General features: G+C 45.9%; 1 protein-coding gene across 1 annotated transcript; it reads right to left on the bottom strand.

The window, feature by feature from the left end:
- Positions 1–495: 495 nt before the first annotated feature.
- Positions 496–18,431, bottom strand: VWC2L (von Willebrand factor C domain containing protein 2-like; the record flags this gene model as incomplete). The annotated part of the gene is made up of 2 exons (XM_010293371.1): positions 18,021–18,431; positions 496–625 (listed from the first exon to the last, which is right to left on the bottom strand). Coding segments are annotated over exons 1-2 (541 nt in total), but the record flags the coding sequence as incomplete, so codon positions are not given.
- Positions 18,432–18,876: the final 445 nt, after the last annotated feature.

Here is an 18,876-nt window from a genome sequence, read left to right as displayed (position 1 = left end):
CAGTAGGACAATGAGGGCCAACGCTACACCCACAGCCTCCAGCACACAACCTACAACATTACAGGCTTGGTAGGTGTCTTACTGGCCCAGTGGGAGCTTTGCCATTGATTTCGGTGTGTTTTTCCCCGGTCTTAAGTAATAACCACTGGCTTCTCAATTTAGGGGCAAAGACTCTCCCCTTTCTTATATACTTGATTCTACATTAGACTAATTATGAGAAAAAAGCAAGGATATCCAACAACTATCATCAATATCAGGGCTCAATCCTATAAAAGCTTACTCAAGTCAGCAACCCCATCAGCTTCAATGAGAAGGGCAGCCTTAATTCTCACAGTTGCCACCTCGTAACTGAAGCCCACTCACAAGGAGAAGTAACAGCCCCAACGCCAGCCTGTGCCACTGGAAGCAAACATCCTGGCGATGCATTGGTAACGACATTTTAATAACATTTTTCCTTTATATCTCTTTGTTAAAGCCAATACAGTACTTTCTTACCATTTTTGCAGACAGGACAACACTGTTCTGGTTCATAGACAGGGTTGACACACTCAGGAACTGCGCAGTCTGCTACAACACAGTGAACTTCATTGCTGGGCTCGCAGCGACACCATTCGCATGGCGAGGGCTAGGAACAAATCTAAAATTAGCCCATTTCCTCCCGCAGCTCACAATTTTCCAACATTTCTATCTTGCCGTTAAGATAAACACATCAGCGTTTAATACCTCTTGACTGCATTCATTCACCATGGGTCATACAAATTAACCTATCGGGCAAAACAGCAACATTTGAAATAGGCAACTAGAACATTAGGAAAAAACAGCGAGCATGACACTTGTTTTCCCAGAGAGGGTGCAGGGTTTTCTAGCTTTTGTCAGACTTCAGCTCCTTTCATCAAAAAGGCTGAACTAGGCACTAGGTTGTACTTCTGCTCTCCTCATCTGTTGTTACCTTACACACGTGGCCGGCAGCAGCAAAGCAGGGTTTTTGGAAGACCACGAGTGGTGGTTCCTCCCAGGAAGGGAGGACAGGGTGATTTTCCAGGTCACACTCATAGCTCATGTAGACCACCACTGCCAGCAAACCCCAAGCTGTCGGAAAAGTGGCCTGTCCATCTGCCAGCATCTCGATGTGCTTTCGTTCCCGCGTTTCAGAGTGGAGGAGAATAGCGTTGTTCTAGGAGTGGGAAAAACATTTTATTCCGTGTTTGTGCAGCATCTGCTTCAGGGGTCTGTAAGTGCTCTCGTAACATAACCATTAAATCCGGTCCTGACCCCACTCCTGCCTGTTTCAACAAGGTTTGTGAGCAACTGCCTCACACAGAACATGTAAATAATTAAGAGCTTGAGTAAGTCAGGGAGTTCTGGACTAAAGCACTCAGCTCAATGGTTTCGTTTCAGCCCCATCAATTCCGGCAGGTATCTCTATCTACCTCTAAACAGAGGAGAGTTGTCACTGTCTCACCCTTTGAAAAGCTGTGGAAATCTGATGAAAAATAGAAAGATCAGTATTTTAAGGTTCCCAGCGTCCTTATGTGTGTGCAAGTGTGATGAAAGGATGACAACAGAGCTAAGAAAGGAGAATAAGAAGAGAATTTGAAAGGAAAATAACTTTCTTTCAGTACTTGTAGGTTCAATACCTAACTCCCAATTCCTCAGCAATGGTAGGTCCATCGCTAACACTTGAACGAGTAAATGTAGGTATTGGGAAAAAAATCTGCTTTCTGTTGCATTGGTGGGAATCCGCAGCAACGGAGTTTCTCCACATTAAAAAACCAAAATGTGAGATGCAAAGGAAAGGAGGATTCATCCCCATGTGTCTCAGACCCCAGTGACGTGTCACTCATTTCTACAAGACAGATACAACCTCAGAGCATTGGTTCTGGCAGGTAAAAAGCTCTTCAGTTCACCTCTAAGAAGCTCCATATGCCTTGTGTCAAACAATTTATTCCCAGGAAATTCATTTCTACCTTAAAATGCACTAATTAAAGTTTCCCTTGCTTTGTCTCAGCGTCTGCAGTCTATAATTCCCATCACCTCTCATTTGCTCACAGCTTTGGCAATTTAGATAAAATCAGCACTCCTTGAGTAAGGGAAGAAGTCTGTGGAGGTGGAATTCCTCTCTCTCATTACCTTTCCTCATTCAATCCAGCGTTGATTTCTGTCTGAAGCACCAGGAATCTAAATTCATTTGACTGACATTTCTTATTCAAGGCTATTTAGTAAGAAGAAACAATACAGAAGAAAATAGGCAGCACTATTTGCTGCGGGATCAATAAGAAAATTGCCGCTTTGTTTTTACTCATTTTAATCGCTAATTATATGGAACGGTAGAGCTAGATCTTGTGATTTGTGGAGGCTGTCACTGACATATCCTTCAGGACTTGTCCCCATCTTCACTACTCCAGTGGCTGCAATGCTAAGAAATACGGGACGCATTTCCAGGACTGCAGCCCAATCTACTGCTCAGAGATGATCAGCACAAGTGGAAGATGCCCCTGAACAACTCTGCAGCTGAGGAAATGAGACATGACATACACATCATCTGCTTTTGCGTTGTTGCTGTAACCTGAAAATGATGCTGTAATAAACCCTGATGTTGCCTGACACCGAAAGCAGCTTTTCAGGAGGGAAGAACCGCACACAATTAAAGGAGGAAAGCACACCTCGGCGGTACAGGGAACGAGCAGCCAGCAAATGAAAAGGCTGCTTTGGCACGAATGACATGACTTTTCTCAGCCACCTCCTCTTCCACACCTTATCAAGGTCAAGCTACTTGGTCTTGCCTCTAGGATCTTCCTCCACCTGACCATTTTGTTCACTTGCCAGCATCCCTTACCGCAGTTCTTACCCAGCCCCTCACCTCCATGGGTGACTCCAGCCTTCCTGCCCACTTATTTTATGAATGTCTTGGCAGTTTCTCCCATGGGATGTGCTTCGGGATCTGAAGTGCCAACCCCTGCTCTTTCAGGAAGGACCCTCCCAAGCGCACTGGTTGAGCACCTTTTTACTGCTGTCTGTGGGCTCTGCATCCCAGCTATTAATTTCCCTGGAGCTACCCTTCTTACGGAACAATTACGGGACATTGGCCACAAAAGCTCTCCATTTATTTACATAGGCAGTAGGTAGACCAAGCAGCAAAATGACAAACTGGGAACCAGTGAGGAACAGAGGACCAGTGAAAGACATCCTGAAGTTTTGTTTCCCGATTCCTGATTTAAAGATTTATCCCCCATGGGAGAGGGGTGGTTTACACTTTTGTAGCCACCGAAATTCAAACACCAGCTAACATCAGTGCCTGAAAAGAAACTCTGATCCCTACCGAAAAACAAGGTTGAAAAAATACAGGGGGTTTCTGAAGTATGAAGGAGAGAGGACACAAATCAGAGGCTATGCCATTCCCACATGGACAGTGCACACACTTTATTGGTGTCCCTTAAACTGGTATTCTGGAAAAAGTGTTAAGATGAAAGGATCATAAAAGGCTTTGGGCCAGAAGATGATTTATTTACCCCACCTGTCCAAGGCAGAATAATCTCGTAGAAGACTCTCTAGGGAAGGATTTGTTAGGAAGGATTTCAAGAGATGTTGGTGCAGAAACATTCTTCTCACCACTGTCCAAAAGGAAAGGCCGTTCATGGTGCCCAGCCGTAACACAGACACATACCCACCCGAGAACTGCATGGTTCCTCACTGTTCAAGGTATGTTCTAAGAAATGGACCTATCATTAAAACCAGAGGAACAAACTGAGTCCTTTTGTAGAAGGTATCAGTACAGCATTTTGACTTGGGAAAACTGCTGCAAGCACCTGAAATTCTTTTTACCCAACTTTCACTTACAACAGGGGTGAGAGCACTAACACCCAGAACTAGTGAGGAAATACGTTCTTTGACAGTGCTGTCAGTGCAGGGGCAAAGTCAAGCCAAGTTGGTGAGAAGCAGATGTGGCCAACATCTACACCGTTCAACGGCTTCTGAGAGCAGATAAAGCGGGACACAGAGCACAAAGGACCTTCCTCAGTCTCAGCACTGACCCTGATTCACCCCTCCTTTGTCCAGTCGCTTCAAAGATACCAAAGAAGCACAAGGATGTGGACCTTGAACACTCCTGTTTATAACCACACCCATGATCATGGCCCAACTTCTATTCCTTTTCTGGACTATTGATCTCAAGGAGGACTGTGACCCCAGGTTTGGCTGGGAGGGCAGGTTCATTGCCTGCTTCTGCCAGGGGATGGCCCCATCCCGCACAGCAGGGTGGCCGGAGGAAGGGGACAGCACTCATCCGGTTGCGTGGCTGGAAAACCTTCGTCTCGGGTGCTGTCAAATGGGAAACATCTGCCATCAGCAGAATTTGTTAACAAAGAAAGAAGGAAGGAAAATTAGAACAGAGAATAAAGAATTCGCATGGCTAATAAAGATTTTATGTGCATGAGTACATAATGATAAACTTGATCGATGATATAAACAAATAAACAAACGAAAAAGGCAGCAAAGGAAGCAGAATGAGAAACAAGGTACACCCCGAGCAGAGGAAATGAGGAAGCCAAACCAGATGAGGATCGTGTATCTTCACTCTCGCTCCCCACGCACATGCCAGCTCCCCACCATTTTCACCCTCTCTTTGGAAGCAAACGCCAGCACACGTAGGAATTATGCTGCTAACGTCACCCAGCTACTCCTCACAGAGATACGGGGCTCCCTCTCTTACAGGGTTGGGCAACACATGGGTCCTTCTTCATGTTTCTGTCGCCCCAAACATGCGAAAGGCTTTTCTGTAACACGTAGGTTGCCCTGCAAAAGTTACTACTGAGTGGTAAGTACTCTCCTCGAGCGAAGGGAGGAGGCGCAGCAATATGTGACACGTTACACTGCAGCCCTCCCCTTCCCTGCCTCCAGTAAGGGCTTCTCTGTCTACACGTCTGCTTGTCACTCACTCTTAGCTGCCTCTACACAAACATCTCCAGACAGGTGGAAAGGCAGTGATTTAGCCAAGACAACCGAAAAACTCTGAAGATGACATCTGATTGATACTTTTTCTTTACCTGTTTCTTCTGTCAATCAGAAGCAATAGTCCTCAGAGTTTTTCCTCTACTGTCACATTCACCAAGCTAACCGCGGTTTCCAAGCACACTCATTTCAGTCCTATATGTGGGCTGTCACCCAGCTCAGATTCGGTCTCATACCACGTTTTAAGGCTGTGATTAATCCAGCTGGCTTCACTCAGACTTGGGGTTTGTGGCTCATACCCCTCCGGGAGCTGTGAAAACGGTGCCCATTTTTCAAGCAGCCTTCAGAGAGCAAAGCATTATTTGGCACCTAAGCACTTCAAGAGCCGATGGGTTGTATATCATTAAAACAGACTACACACAGACCTTTTACTTCTTGAGATTTCCCATTCTATGAATTTAGGCTCTGATACTTGATTTCCCCCAGGCATGTTTAGCGCAGCTGCTTCCTGAGACTTTGGACCTCTCCTCTCCTTTTCAAGAAAAGACTTTGAATTGTGTGGTACTTACTTTGTACCTCAGTTTTCAACCTCGTGGAAGAAGGTTTACATCTTTGCTGGAGCCAGCGTACAGGTTGCTCAAAGCTACTGCAAATTCTTGCAATTGCCCTCTAGTCACCTGGTCTGAGATGCAGTTATGAGGATTTATTGGGCTGCCCTCTCCCCTCTCCTTCCTACACTCTCCAGCAAAGCTTGAAGAGGGTATTTGTACAAGAATGTCCCATAACCCCACACTCGAAGACTTCATCTCATTCACTAGGTCCCATGAAGCGGTCATGTAAGGACCACGTCCTTGTGCTTTCTGACTGCTGCACAACAGCCCCTCATCAATTATACACAGCTACTAGCTGTAGTATATTACTACACAGCAATGCAAGCTTTACAACTCCTGTATTGCAAATACTTAAAATTTCGTTTGAGGAAGGAAACAGAAAAGCTTCATGTAAGTGTTTACAACCACCTAATCGTGTTACAATAGACACACATGGATCATCACACAGGGCCTGCTCAAGTTAGTAGAAGACAATCTAAGTATTTCCACTGAATTGAACAGACCCACTATTGGGGCCTGTGATGCTTTTCACAGTCAAATAGGTATATTTACTAAATAGGCAGAATCTTGGGAGAAATCTGTTTGATTGACTAGAATTCGAAGTGGTGCATAACCAAGAAACAAAGCCAGTGGACTTTCTTTCTGAGCCCCATGAATCCATCACACCAGAGCGAATGCAGAGCAGATGCCAGGACTCTTGATACCACTGCAAACCTTCACCAGGCATGTTAGCTCCCACCTCCTTTAAACACCAAAAATGGTGTGTAAGTCTAGACCTTTTCTAGATTATATTGCAAAGGGAAAAAATGCTTTTCATGGTAGTTTTACCGAATACGGAGCTGCAATGCTTTGTCTCCCTTTGAGAACATGTTAGAAAAAGAAGTGCAAACCCCTCCAAAAGAAGGAGACGCCATCACCTCCATTTCTGTTGATGTCAAAGCCATTTTGAATGCAACAGATCTAACCCGGTACATCTGCACACGTTTATCAGTACCTTGCTTTAGATTCGGATCCGCTAGCTACATCCACGTGCACCTCCTGCCTACGTGTCCCCAGGAAGGACTGGATGTGTCCCATTCCCTGCGAGTGCTGGACTCCAAGGGAAGGAACACCGAAAACCACCACTGCTGCCAATCTCTCCAACTCCTAGTTTTCAAGAGGGTGTGCGCCAGCGCTCGTAGCGATAATCGCACTCAGCCTCCTGCCTCAGACAGGCTCGACGGATGGCATCCTGCTCTGTGCAGATAAAACAGCAGGAAAAGCGGACTAATGTAAAGTGAAGTCTTGTCAAATTGGGCACTTACATCTTAAAAGTAGCTGTAACTTTTAATGACGCTAAGGACAATCACAATTCTGATGGAAATTATTTTTGTAGCTACAGTTTCAGGTGGTGAATTTAGTGGCAGGAAGCAAGAAAGGGAAGAAAGTTAAAAAGGACCTGATGAGTAAAAATGGTTTCCGCGTTACGGCTGAGGTGGCAAGTCATAAACCGGGGGGAGATGAATAAAAAAGAAACCGGGATAGCATTCATCGAAGATACTCCTGAAGTCAAAATTAGAATCATTTTCATTGTTATTGAAATTGCCTGTGATCTCAGGCAGATTAGCAGGAGATTGCAGGAAAGTTCAGAGAAAGCTTTCAACTGGGAAATTTTGCAGGTGCCAAGCTGCAGAGAACGGGCCGGCTAGCTACTCCCACCCGAGGGCAAGACCGAAATCAGCCCGTTCCTCTTCCGGGCTGCGCGCTTTGCCGTTACTATTAGCAGCGCACAAACAACCGTCTAAATTGTGTTAACAGTTTGGTAAATGGCTCTTTTTTGTGTGTGCACGTGTGTGCACGTGTGTGCGCCAACACAAGAAATTTCACTCATTTTTGTCACTTAAAAAAAGAAAAATCACCCATCCAGCTATTGGAGACACGGTATCAATTATGCTACAGAAACCATAATGACTTGGATTTTCCATAGGTGGAAAGCTGCTCAAGCAAACAATCTGGTGAGCGATTATAGACGAGTACAATCACTGAAAGCGCCATCAGGTTGCAAATGATTTTGCAACAGGAAAAAAAACCTACTAAGTCATTAGATAATTTATTTGCAGTGAAAAACTGGAGCTGTATCCTACTTATATGGAGCACTAGCAATACAAATGAACGGTGCCATCCAAAAATTGAAAAATGCTTGCACCATACTGCAGATCGGCTAAAACAAGGAGCTGGCTTCCAAGCAGCAGCAGAAGTGGGTGCTGAGATCCTGTATTTCTAAGGGAGCCCCCAACATGCACACAAGCATTACTAATGTAAGCCTGAAATGAAATGAAATGACAAATTTCTCAGCTGACAGGACAAGAGAGACACAACTACATCACTGAAAACATCTTCTACAAACGGCGACTCCATCCTACACTCAAAGCAGCCCCACCACAAGGAGGCTGAAGATGACTTGCCTACTTTCTTAGCCTACAGATGTTGCAGCTCTCCAACCAAAGCTCGATTTTAGTCGCTCCTGACTGCTGCTTGTCCGTTCGCCGCTACAAGAGTCTCTCCAGCAGGCTGGTGACCAGGCTTGGATTCTGGAGGTGGAAAGGCGTAAAGATGCTGTAATCCCCCCAGGTCACGTATACCTCTCCTCCCCTCAGCCCCAGACCATGCCAGTCCATACCTGAAAACAACATTATCCTCGCCATCCTTTTGTAAAAATTCCTGGGGAGCTACTACACATCAGTAAGCCAGATGAGGGAGAGAAGCACAGAAGACAGAAGATACGCCTCACCTCACTACGCGTATCCTGGGCCCACATCTGATGTTCAGGATTGTGCTGGCATTAGGAACTTTGTACTCATATATTTGCGATGTGCCACACAACTCGCCGGGTTTAAACGGCTCCTGGAACCACGTCTGAGTCTGGAGAGTGACTCCTCCATTAGCTGATGAGAGACAACCTTGAGCCAAGCCCTGGCCCTTTTTCCACGGGAACTGCGGATCTGCAGTCTCGTGGTTGCTCTTCTCTCCCGAGAGCAGCAGTGGAGCTTTCTGCAACAACATGACTTTGCACTTATTTCATAAGAACGCTCTCTTTGTTTTGATATATGTATCGCCTTACTCCTTTATTGCACCTCATCTACCCTGGGGCTGAGGGGACTGGCGTTCTCTATTATTTTGGTGATAATTTTTATGACTCTATTACAAGAGTTTTTTAGTTCAGACATTGCCCAGTGCACAGGGAACAGGCCTCCTTTTGAAAGGTTACAGATAAGACAGATGGGACTGAGGCTCCAACGTGCGACGCGCAGCCACGTTCGGACACAAGACAAAATGTTTGTGTGTACTTCACATTTGTTAAGCTCCTTTTAGTATCAAAAGGGAAAGGGAGCCCAGCTGGCAGCCTCCTGCTCTTCATTGCCTCCCTGTCGGCTCTTGCGATGAAGGACCCTGGCTAGGAGAAGGCCTCCTGGGGCAGGGAGAAAGGAACCAAGGACCTGGTCAGAAAGGTGGTCCTTCTTACGTATGTTTTCCCTATACCTGAATCTGCTGTCTCCTTCTTTATTCACACCGCAAGATGTGAGAAGGTGGTGAGATCAGCTCTATGTATTGATAAAATACTGAATTTGTGTTAAGAAGGTAGGTGTAACATAACCAGCCATCACTGGGGAGGAGATCTGGATCTTGGTCCCATTCCTTCTCCCGCCGTTTTCTGTCTGGATCGTCAGATGCACTTTCCACAGCCACAGTACAGGCCAGGAAGACTTCCACCAGTGATGGATGTGGCCCTGGGACTCTTTTACTCACAAGATACCCAGACGACGGCTGTTTGGCCAAACTGAATGCAATCTTTGGAGTCCGTCCGCTCGGTCTGAAGGCCCAAGCTCTGTGTCCCCACGCAGCCCAGGCAGCTGGACAGCATCACCCTGGCGGGTGACTCCCGGCTGCGTGGCGGCCGTCAAGGGAAGGTGTGAGCTCCTCTTGCCGTAGGCCCCACAGGGCAGAGTTCAGTGCTGTATCGCCCTCAGCCTCAGCGTTCTGCACAGTTTTGCACCTCTTGCGCCCTACGAGAAGCCGGTCCCACCCCCTGGTCCTGCAGTGGGAGCTCCTGCGTCCCAGCGGCACACCAATATGCTCCCTCCTTCCCCCAAAGGAGCAGCTCCATCCTGAATGCTCTGCTCTTGCTGACCTCTGCCGAGCTCGGGATTCCCTCCAGCTTCGGAGCTGGAGACAAGAGCTCGTTACTGGTCTCCATTAACAAGCTCTGTTGCCGTATTGCCTTTTCTCCTCCCAGGGAAAGATATGTTGACTGAACCCAAGTCTATGTCCAAGGAGCAGTTAAGAGCTGACTTGCTTTTCCCTTTACATTGCTGAGGCTAAAGGAGCTCACGGGTGCTGAGCGCCCACGACTACACCTATGCAAACATCCCCTTCTCCTTCCCTGTCTCCAGGCCCTGCCCCAAAGCCCCGTCCTGCCAAGCAGTGAGCTGCCGTTGCACCAGCGGGTTAACCTCACGTGTCTGCCTGGGTTTGCTGTGGTTTTGGTTTCCTTTGCTCCTGGGCTTTGACACCGGTCCTGTTTTCATTGCACATTGAGAGGTGGGATTGGGGCAAACACATCATATCAAATACTGACTTGTTCCTGGTTGCTTTTTCTCTCTCATTCTCCATTATCTGTCCTTTTTTGATAGCCTAGCCTAACTTTTTGCTTTCTGGCAGCTGGCAAGGTGGATGGGACCTCCCTTCATGGGACCTCCCTCAGGCAAATCCTCACCTCAGCTCAGCATCACGCAGACTCCACAGAGGAGTATCAAACTGGTACCAAACTTTACAGCAGTGTAACATCCCGATGGGCCACTTGAGATCCATGGAGCTGCAGCAGTTGGACAACCTGCCCCACGGAATAAAGCAACACTTTACTAGCTGGCACCGTGGAGAAGGCGTTTTCCAAAATCTCCCGCTGCCCCTTGTATCCAGCTGCCATTGCTTAAACCCTCAGGAGAGAAGCCAGCAGGGTCCAGGAGGTTTCTGTCCCTCAGGGGATGCCATCACATTTATGATATGAGCACAAGCCGGGCAGGATGTGAATGGAAACGGGTTTGAACAGGTTATCCGTGATGAGAGGGAACACTGGGGTCTGCTAACACAGGGAGCACACTGGGTTAACCCTCAGTCAGAAAGGTTTTCCTGCCCGGGATGACCAAGGTTAACAGAGTGAGAGATTCCCTGCTTTGAGGACCTGCTTCAAACCCTAATGCTCCTCCAAACGTACCGATGTTACTGTAATTCCTGAAGAATTACCTCTGAACTGTACCACAGAACAAAGAATAAGGAAGCCTAACGCTGCGTGTGTTTTTATTTTGCAGCTAGACTGAGTGTTGCCATTACATGACTTACCTAATTATAGTCTTAAAAACAATAACTAGGATAATTAGCTAATGGAGCATTATTTTTAATGAACGCAATTCTGCGTAAAGCACGTTCCTGTAGCAACAAACACACACCTGCACTTCCCCTCTCTCTGGTAGGAAACGGTTATCTTAAAAACCTTCTTGCCAATGATCTGCCAACATTTCTATGGATGACATCCTTCTTCACGAGCTGACGACCTGAGGACCTCACGCTCCCAAGCCCTACAGAAACATCTTGGCTGACAAGAGATGGACATATCCTGGGCGAGCCAAGGGACGAGCACGTCTCTCCTTGGCCCCGCTGAGCATTGTCTGGCACGACAATAAAGCCTCAGACTTGATTTTACCACACTTGGAAGGAGCTGGTAACAGTTGCATGTACTACACATCCCATTTTCTTAACAGCATCGCTCCAGCAGCAAAGGAGGGGAGAGGGAGTGCCAGAGCCTCCTCTCCGGCTGTGCGGAGATATCTCCTCTCTTTCAGTAGCTCCCTGGAGAGCCCCCAAATCTGGAAGCAAGCAGAGCCGATGGGCTATTTCCTGGAGTGAATAGCCGAAAGCCCAGCCACAGCTTTGGTGGTACGAATGTCGGGCACATATTCACCCTTGTGTCACATTTACTGGAAAAATACCAGCCCCTTGGGCTTGTACGTACAGGCCAAATTCTGCACTGCATTCCCACACCGGTGCGCTGGGATTAAAAGACGGAAGCTTGTGCTTAATTCCTGGTGATTTTGAATCACGCTGATGCTTGAGGTTTGGGTCTCATCTATTTCAAAGGGGAGCTTGGAGAGAGTATGTGTGTAGCACAGCCAGCACCACTGAGCTCTGAGCTTTTGGGGCTTCCATGCACTATTGTGATCTGGGAAAACAACAGCATGGATTTTTGGCAGCCAAATTCTGAATACAGCCCATCTTCTTTCACCTCCTGTAACAGTATACTTGTGCATAATGTAATATATACGTTACCGAATCAGTAGCTAAGTACATAACATAATTTAAAAAACAGGTATCGCTGTAGACCAATATATGACATGCCTATCTGTTTTAGTATGTTTTCTTGGTACAAATTATGACAGAAATACAGTAAGTCAGTAATTTCAGATTCCTTTGCATAGACATTGTCACTGCAATTTTGCCAGGAGGGAGATAATAAATCATACTTTTCCATCTGACTGATGTTCTGTTTCCCCTGCCTGATTTCAATGGCTGTATGCTATCTTCAGAGCTGGCATTGTTCGTGGCTCCTTTTATTAAGCACAGGCACGTTACTGAAACTTCTTTTGTATTATGATTTTCTAGCCGTACGTGAAATTGCAGAACACACAAGAAGAAGGGGAAAAAAAAAAAACAGCCCAATTTGTTTGAGTCACAGTAGGAAAAAACCTGCCGCACACATCACGGAGAGAAAAATGCCAATATTAAAACCAGGGCCCCATGCTGGCTTGGGTTAGTAATCAGTTTCTTGGAATTCAGGAGCGAAGATCTAAAAACTACTAGTGATTTGCTGACTGGTTTAGTATACTGCCAAAAGGTTTCCAAAATGCTAGTTCTTGCAACAACTAGCTTGTCATGATTTGAGCACTTTCCAAGATTCACCAGAAAACTGAACACTCATAGAGGAGAAAACTCAGCGAAGAACCTTCCTCTTCTCCCCACTTCACTTTTCTAGTGGCCTAAGGAAGCTCCTCAGGTTTCAGGTCCGCTCCCTCGCGCTGCTGTAAAGCATGGCACCCCCAAAGCCGCAGCTGGGGAGCCCCGTACGCCCGGGCAGGGCTGAGGGACACTCAGAGCAGCCCGCTGCACCACCCCGGGCTCCGGCTGGTTGCACACTTCTCCCCTTCTCCTTCCCTTTCAACCCAGGGCTGCAACAACCTCTTGTTTTTCACCTAAGAGCATCATCCCATCAGTAACGCTCTGGGAACGTCCCAAGTGTTTCATTCATATTTGATAAGGTTGCACTCCCAGGCTGGGTAACTAGTGGTCAGAGCAAGGCTGCAGTTTGCCCCACTTAACTTCTATTTCTGGCACGGTTCTGGGGGTGGGGAATCACTTTTTGGTTTTGTTGCCTCCTTTTCTCCAGTGGCAGAACGGACACGCTGCATCTCAGGGACTGAGAGAAGCCGGGACGGCAGCTGAACACGCTCTTCCATGTGCTAACGCCTTTTGATAAGAGGTCTTATTTTGTTAAGTTATATTGAGATAATTGCATTCATAAAACATTTTAAAGAGCATTAACAAAGGAGAAGGAGGTGCCACTATTCTGAAGTAAAGGCTTCCATAACGAGCTGAGAATTAGTATATGATAATGCTATGCTTATGTAGTCCCCCATTTATTCTGGATTCTGATTATACCCTGAAGATCCCTGTTAGAGGTGTGATCCCTACTGTGCAAAGTGCTGCTCGACAAGACATAAAGTCAGCGAGGTACAGAAGCCCTGGCTGAAGGATTACAGACAATCTGTGGACAAAACAAAGCCATGAACTTCAGATACAGTGGCAGGAAACATGGGAAAGAAAAATAAAGTAGAACCCCAGCAGTGAAATCTTGGCTCTTTTCGAGTCAGTGAAGATTTTGCCCTAGAATGAAGCTAAAATTTCTCTTTTCCTGTTTGTTTGTTTGTTTGTTTGTTTGACAGCGCAGAGGCCTGCTCAGGGGCAAGGGTTGTTTCCAAGCTCAAGTTCACAACTGCAGGTTGCAGCTGCTCTTCTGACATGAGTACTACCAGGAAGGCCAAGCTGTGATGCCAAAACCTCTCATGTTCCCACCCAATGGATAACTCACCCAAAGTCCTGCCAGGCAAATGGAGATATTTCAATGTCTGTGGCTAGAAAATTTCTGCTGTTGACTTTGAGAAGGATGGCACCGTGCTACCGAAAACCATGTCCCCGGGACTCACTCTCCTGCAGCGACAGGGAGCAGTTCCTCCCTGTAGGGTCTAAAATGAAGAGAATGTCTCAGAGTATCGGCTTGACATTCTTTGAGTATTGATTTCATTGAGTATTGGCTATGACCATTCATTTCCCAGCAACGGTATTTTGCTATATATTCATATAGGTCCGTAGAAGGTTCTTCTGGATATGCCTATATTGGGTGGTGAGAGATCTAGGAAGTTCAGGAGTGATTATGGACTTTTCAAACCGACAACCTAACCCCCTTCCAACAGCTCCAAACTGTGGCCACAAATATACCTTAACCACGCCATAAATTGCATTTGTCAAATGTGGGTAGGTGTGTGTTTTTCTGCCAGTAAGTTATGCAGGAGAGTAACAACTAATCAGCACTTAGGAAAACTGTTGTCTCACTGACATTTGTGCGATTCCTCCATAAGCTGCCAATGAACATCCATCACGCTGGCGGTACGCTGTCTCCTCTGGTTTACATAAACTGCTGGCTGGGAACATCCATTTAAAACACAACTGCTCTCTGAGCTGTTATTTGCTTGTTTTCTCTCTCCGGGAAGAAAGGGGAGGGTTAACGACCTCCCTGAAAGATCTCTGCTAGTACAGGCGAGCGCGCAGCACTTGGGACTCAGACCTTGACCTCCAGGACTGAAAGGAAAGCACGGCTGACGTGTGGGAGAAAAAGCAAGCTGCTAAAGTGACCCGAGAGTCCCCACCAGCTCTCCCTCTGGAGGGAACAGAGAGACTGCCGAAGACTTGCAGCATCCTTCACCCCCTCCCTGCAGACACCGCAGCTGCCCGTCACCCTGCGTTTGACTCTGAGGGACCAGAGGAGATCCGAGAGAACAGATTCGAGGCTGACAAGGAAAGAAGTGGAAAATGAGGTGGGAGACAGATGGATCTCAGCAAAAGCCACCAGACCTCCCGTTTCTCCTGCGTACTGCTCCACAGGAGTCAAAATCCTGGATGCTGGGCAGCAACCTATGTATTAAATACGTCTGAGTTGCATCTTGACTCACGTTAGGACTGTGCTGACCTTTTCTGCGGGGGTTTCCAGGTGGAACCACAGCCTCAGCCGAAGGTGGGGGGAAGTCCCAGGCAAACCAAGGGGATGAGGCAGGCTCCGCACGGGCAGCTGGCGCCCAAAACCCCACAAAGGTCCCTCAGGACCCATAACAGAACTATGAAGATGCTGCACAGGGTTACTAAACCATCTGTCAGGGACACAAGATTTTACAAAAGGATACAAGAAAAACTGCTAATGGGTTTAGACTTGCAATTGAACTTCAGTTCAGCATTTCATCTGTACGTGTTAACGACTTAGGGGCACGAGCATAAACATCTGGACAGCTGTCTAAGCTAGATAGCTTGTTGTCATGTTTATATTTTGCTCTTATAATTGTTATGAGTAAAAAAAGTCAGAGGTACAAGATCAGTTCGCTAGATGACAGTTAAATATTCAAGAAATGGGTCTTTCTAACTACTCCTTTACCCTGAGATAGTCACAGTAACTGCCAGTGGTAAGGAAAAAAAAAAAAAAAAAGATTAACTCACAGTCGGATTCCTCACCCAAAACCTAAACAGAAACCTATAAACAAGACAGGAAAATTCTCCCAAATGGAAATTTCTCACGGATTTTGATATCCTAGAAAACAAAATTTCCTAGAGAAAAAACCACCCCCTAATTGTGAAAGATCAGGCTGTTGAAATTTCTACAAGATGAGTCAGCCCTGGTAATACTACTAGAGCAAGTATGGATGTTTGTGCGCACACACACACACACGCTTGCAAAAGATTTTTAAATGGAGGCTAATTTCAGCCGTAACCCAGCAGTGACGAGCACGTCTACAGATGATGATTTTGGAACCTACATATTAGCAAAAGTAAATCAAGGGGGTAAAAGGGTTATGAGCCCACATAAAACAGTGCCTCCGTTTCCACCGAAAGCAGTCTGGTTTTGAGTCGGCACGACTGGAGAAAGCCTCTCCTCTTTGGCAAAGACAGACTTCAGGGTGTGTGGAATGGAATTGAGAAAGTTTGCAGACCTTATAAATTCAACAGGATGAGGGAAGAGCAGAGCTCAGAGCCTACAAAACCTATGCACTGCTCAGAATTTCTGCTGTGGAGACAGCAGATGAAATCCTTGTTCAGTTGAAGTAAATAGCAAAATGCTCAGATGCTTCAATGAAGTCAAGATTTCACTTCACAGCAGCAGTTTCCTGCATCCTGAAGTTCTGTCTTTCCTACAGCATTTATAAACTCACAGTTCAGGAGTGCTCCTTTTTTCCCCCCAAAACAGCCCTGGAAGTGCACCGTAATCTTCCATTGCCTGAAACTCTTCCACTACTTAAGAGGAAAAAAAGTTTCATTATTTATTCTAGGAAAACACATAGATTTCAAAGAAATCTGTTTCTGCCCTATTCCACAAGGTATCGAGCTCTCAGCAAAACACAGGTCCAGGTCAAAAAGTCGACTGCCAACTAAGTTAAGTCCGAAGGACCTCCCGTGAGTCCTGGACTGAAGGTACCTGTGTGCGAGAGTGGCGTGCCACCATCTACTTTGTGTTTCTCAGAGGATACTGGAACTTTGCTTTCCACAGAACACCCCACAGTTTTGAACGCAGCAAACGATGAACCAGATTGCTCTAACTCCCTGTAATAGTCTTTCTCCCCTAAATTCTGTTTCATTATCCTTTAACCTGTTATCAGGGTGCAATTATTTCTTTCAGGAAAAGCGATTAGTACTCTTGTATTTAATTCACATGCAAAAGATACTTTAATGAGAAGATCCATCTCATTATTCTCCCACTGAAACCTTTCCAAAAAGAGCCCTTACAGTTTTCACGCAGGAACCTGACCATGTGACAATGTTACACCTAGGTGGGGGACTTCAGAGCAGTCAACACGGGACCACTGAAGCATGATTGTGGGATGAAGTTGGGTGAGGCCTTCCTCTGGCGAGAAGAAACTGTTTAAACAGTTCACAAAATCGGGATCTTCACATTCCTCAGCAAAGCAAAGCAGAGAACAGGTTGATGAGGATGGCCCTCAAGGAGATGTTCCTCATGTATTTGTTTTGCCTTGTGACTATGACGTTAAACTGACTTGCCCATACCGAGTGGTTGCAGTTACAGATGGACAGAAAAAGGTGAACATGAACCATACACGACAGAAGAAAGGAACTAAATATTACCTTCACTGAAAATGAAGTGAACTTTTCCCAGTACCTGGGAAAAAGGAAATTGTGATCTATGGTACCAAGAACTCGTGAAGTACACAGATCTATATGGAAGTATTTTCATTGTCAGAAAAGAAAGTAAATTGGCAAGCGTATAATGAGATCGGGCATACAGCCACAAAGAGTTATAGGCTGTTGTTAATTATAGAGGTACGAATCTTAAAGCCATGTGACCTGGGAGAACAAACTCGTGTAGACCTATTGCCTTTGCAGACCCTGTTCTTCCCTGTGAAATGCTATTTTTCTTAGCAGAATCGAAAACATGCAGTCAAACACATGAGAATGAGAGATGCAGGTTGTGTAAAGGGTACTGGTTCTTGAAAATCCGGTCTTATTTTTGAGATATATTCCAGAAGGATTTCTTTACAACATTCCTAACAGTAACTCTACCATTACAATTAAACCCCGTACTTCTCATTGCTTGAGATGGTCATCTGCCTAGAAATTCATCTTCTGCCATTCTAGACAGCCTTATGACAGTTGAAATGAAAATATTAAATATAGCTTGCAATCTCCTTACTTGCATTCTCATACATACTCTCACTACCATGCCATCAATTTTTGCTACCCAAATTGGAAAAGGGGTTCTTAAAAAGCACTCAGTATTGGCTTACCACCATTTTTACAGACACTATTGGTAGTCCAGCCCGATTCACGCTATGAGCCAAGAAGGAGTTTGTCTGGAGTAGCAGGTTCACAGGGCTGGCATTTCACGCGGGGACTTTTGACTGACCATTGTCCCTCCCCTGGTGCACGTGAGGGAGGAGGCAGCAGCTTTCACATTAGCCAGACCTGCATCAAAGCTGAAAGGGTCTTCAGCTTTAGCGCCAATTAACAGCAGCGAGAAAATACTGAGTGCCTTTGAGAGTCCCCAAAAGAAACAATTCCCACAGCACACTAATATTAAATACCGAAGAAAGGGTTTCATACCTTAAATTCCTCCAAGATTTTGTAATTTTTCCCATGATATTCACAAAAGTTTTTCACTTCTTTGCATTCTGGACAGCATCCATTGTGTTCCACTTTTGTACACTTTGGGTGGATTTTAGGGCACTCTGGCTGATCGCAAACAGGTCCATCCTCAGTACAGACACAGGGACAGTTGGAATGTCCCGGGAAAAAACGTTCTCCCAGTTTGTACACAAAGCCACTGTCATCCACACAACCCTTCCCTCGGTAGTCATCAAAGATCAGATTGTCATTACTGGAGGTCTGGTCCCCTTCATCGGCGGGGTAGTCTTCATGATTGATGGCAGCTGGAGTGACCAAAGCAGGGATTACAAACAGAAGTATCCAGGCTTCATGGATATGAAGAGCCATCCCCCTCCTCAGCTTCTCCATGGGATCTCAGTGCCAGATAGAAACAGCTGCTTCCATAGGGAGACCAGTGTTGTGGTCTGAAAACAAATATTTTTAAATGAGAACAACTCAAAATGCGAAGGAACATTGACTTATAAAAGCCATACTTTCAAGCAGCACCCAAGAATAGATCAGTGCTTTCGAACTGCACAGATAACTACCACTGTTTCATCTGAATTAAGCCTCTTCTAAATTATTGTTAAAGAGGATAAAGCATATGAAATACGTAAATGAGACACACGTGCCTGTAAGCATATGCCCAGAAAATATCTCTGTAGAAATGGTGTCTCACAGAATCATCTCAATTTTACTTTCCTCGTTCGTGCAGTTCAGTTTTCTGATGCACCAGAAGTTAAACTAGCTGCCTGAAATCACATGGTGACGGGCAGCTCGGAGGGACTTGAACCCAAGTTTAAGCACGGGCTTA

The sequence above is a fragment of the Phaethon lepturus genome, unplaced genomic scaffold (genome assembly GCF_000687285.1).
Source record: "Phaethon lepturus isolate BGI_N335 unplaced genomic scaffold, ASM68728v1 scaffold3338, whole genome shotgun sequence".
NCBI classification, from domain to species: domain Eukaryota; kingdom Metazoa; phylum Chordata; class Aves; order Phaethontiformes; family Phaethontidae; genus Phaethon; species Phaethon lepturus.
Note: the sequence above shows the minus strand (reverse complement) of the source record. Positions and strands in the feature narration are given on the sequence as shown.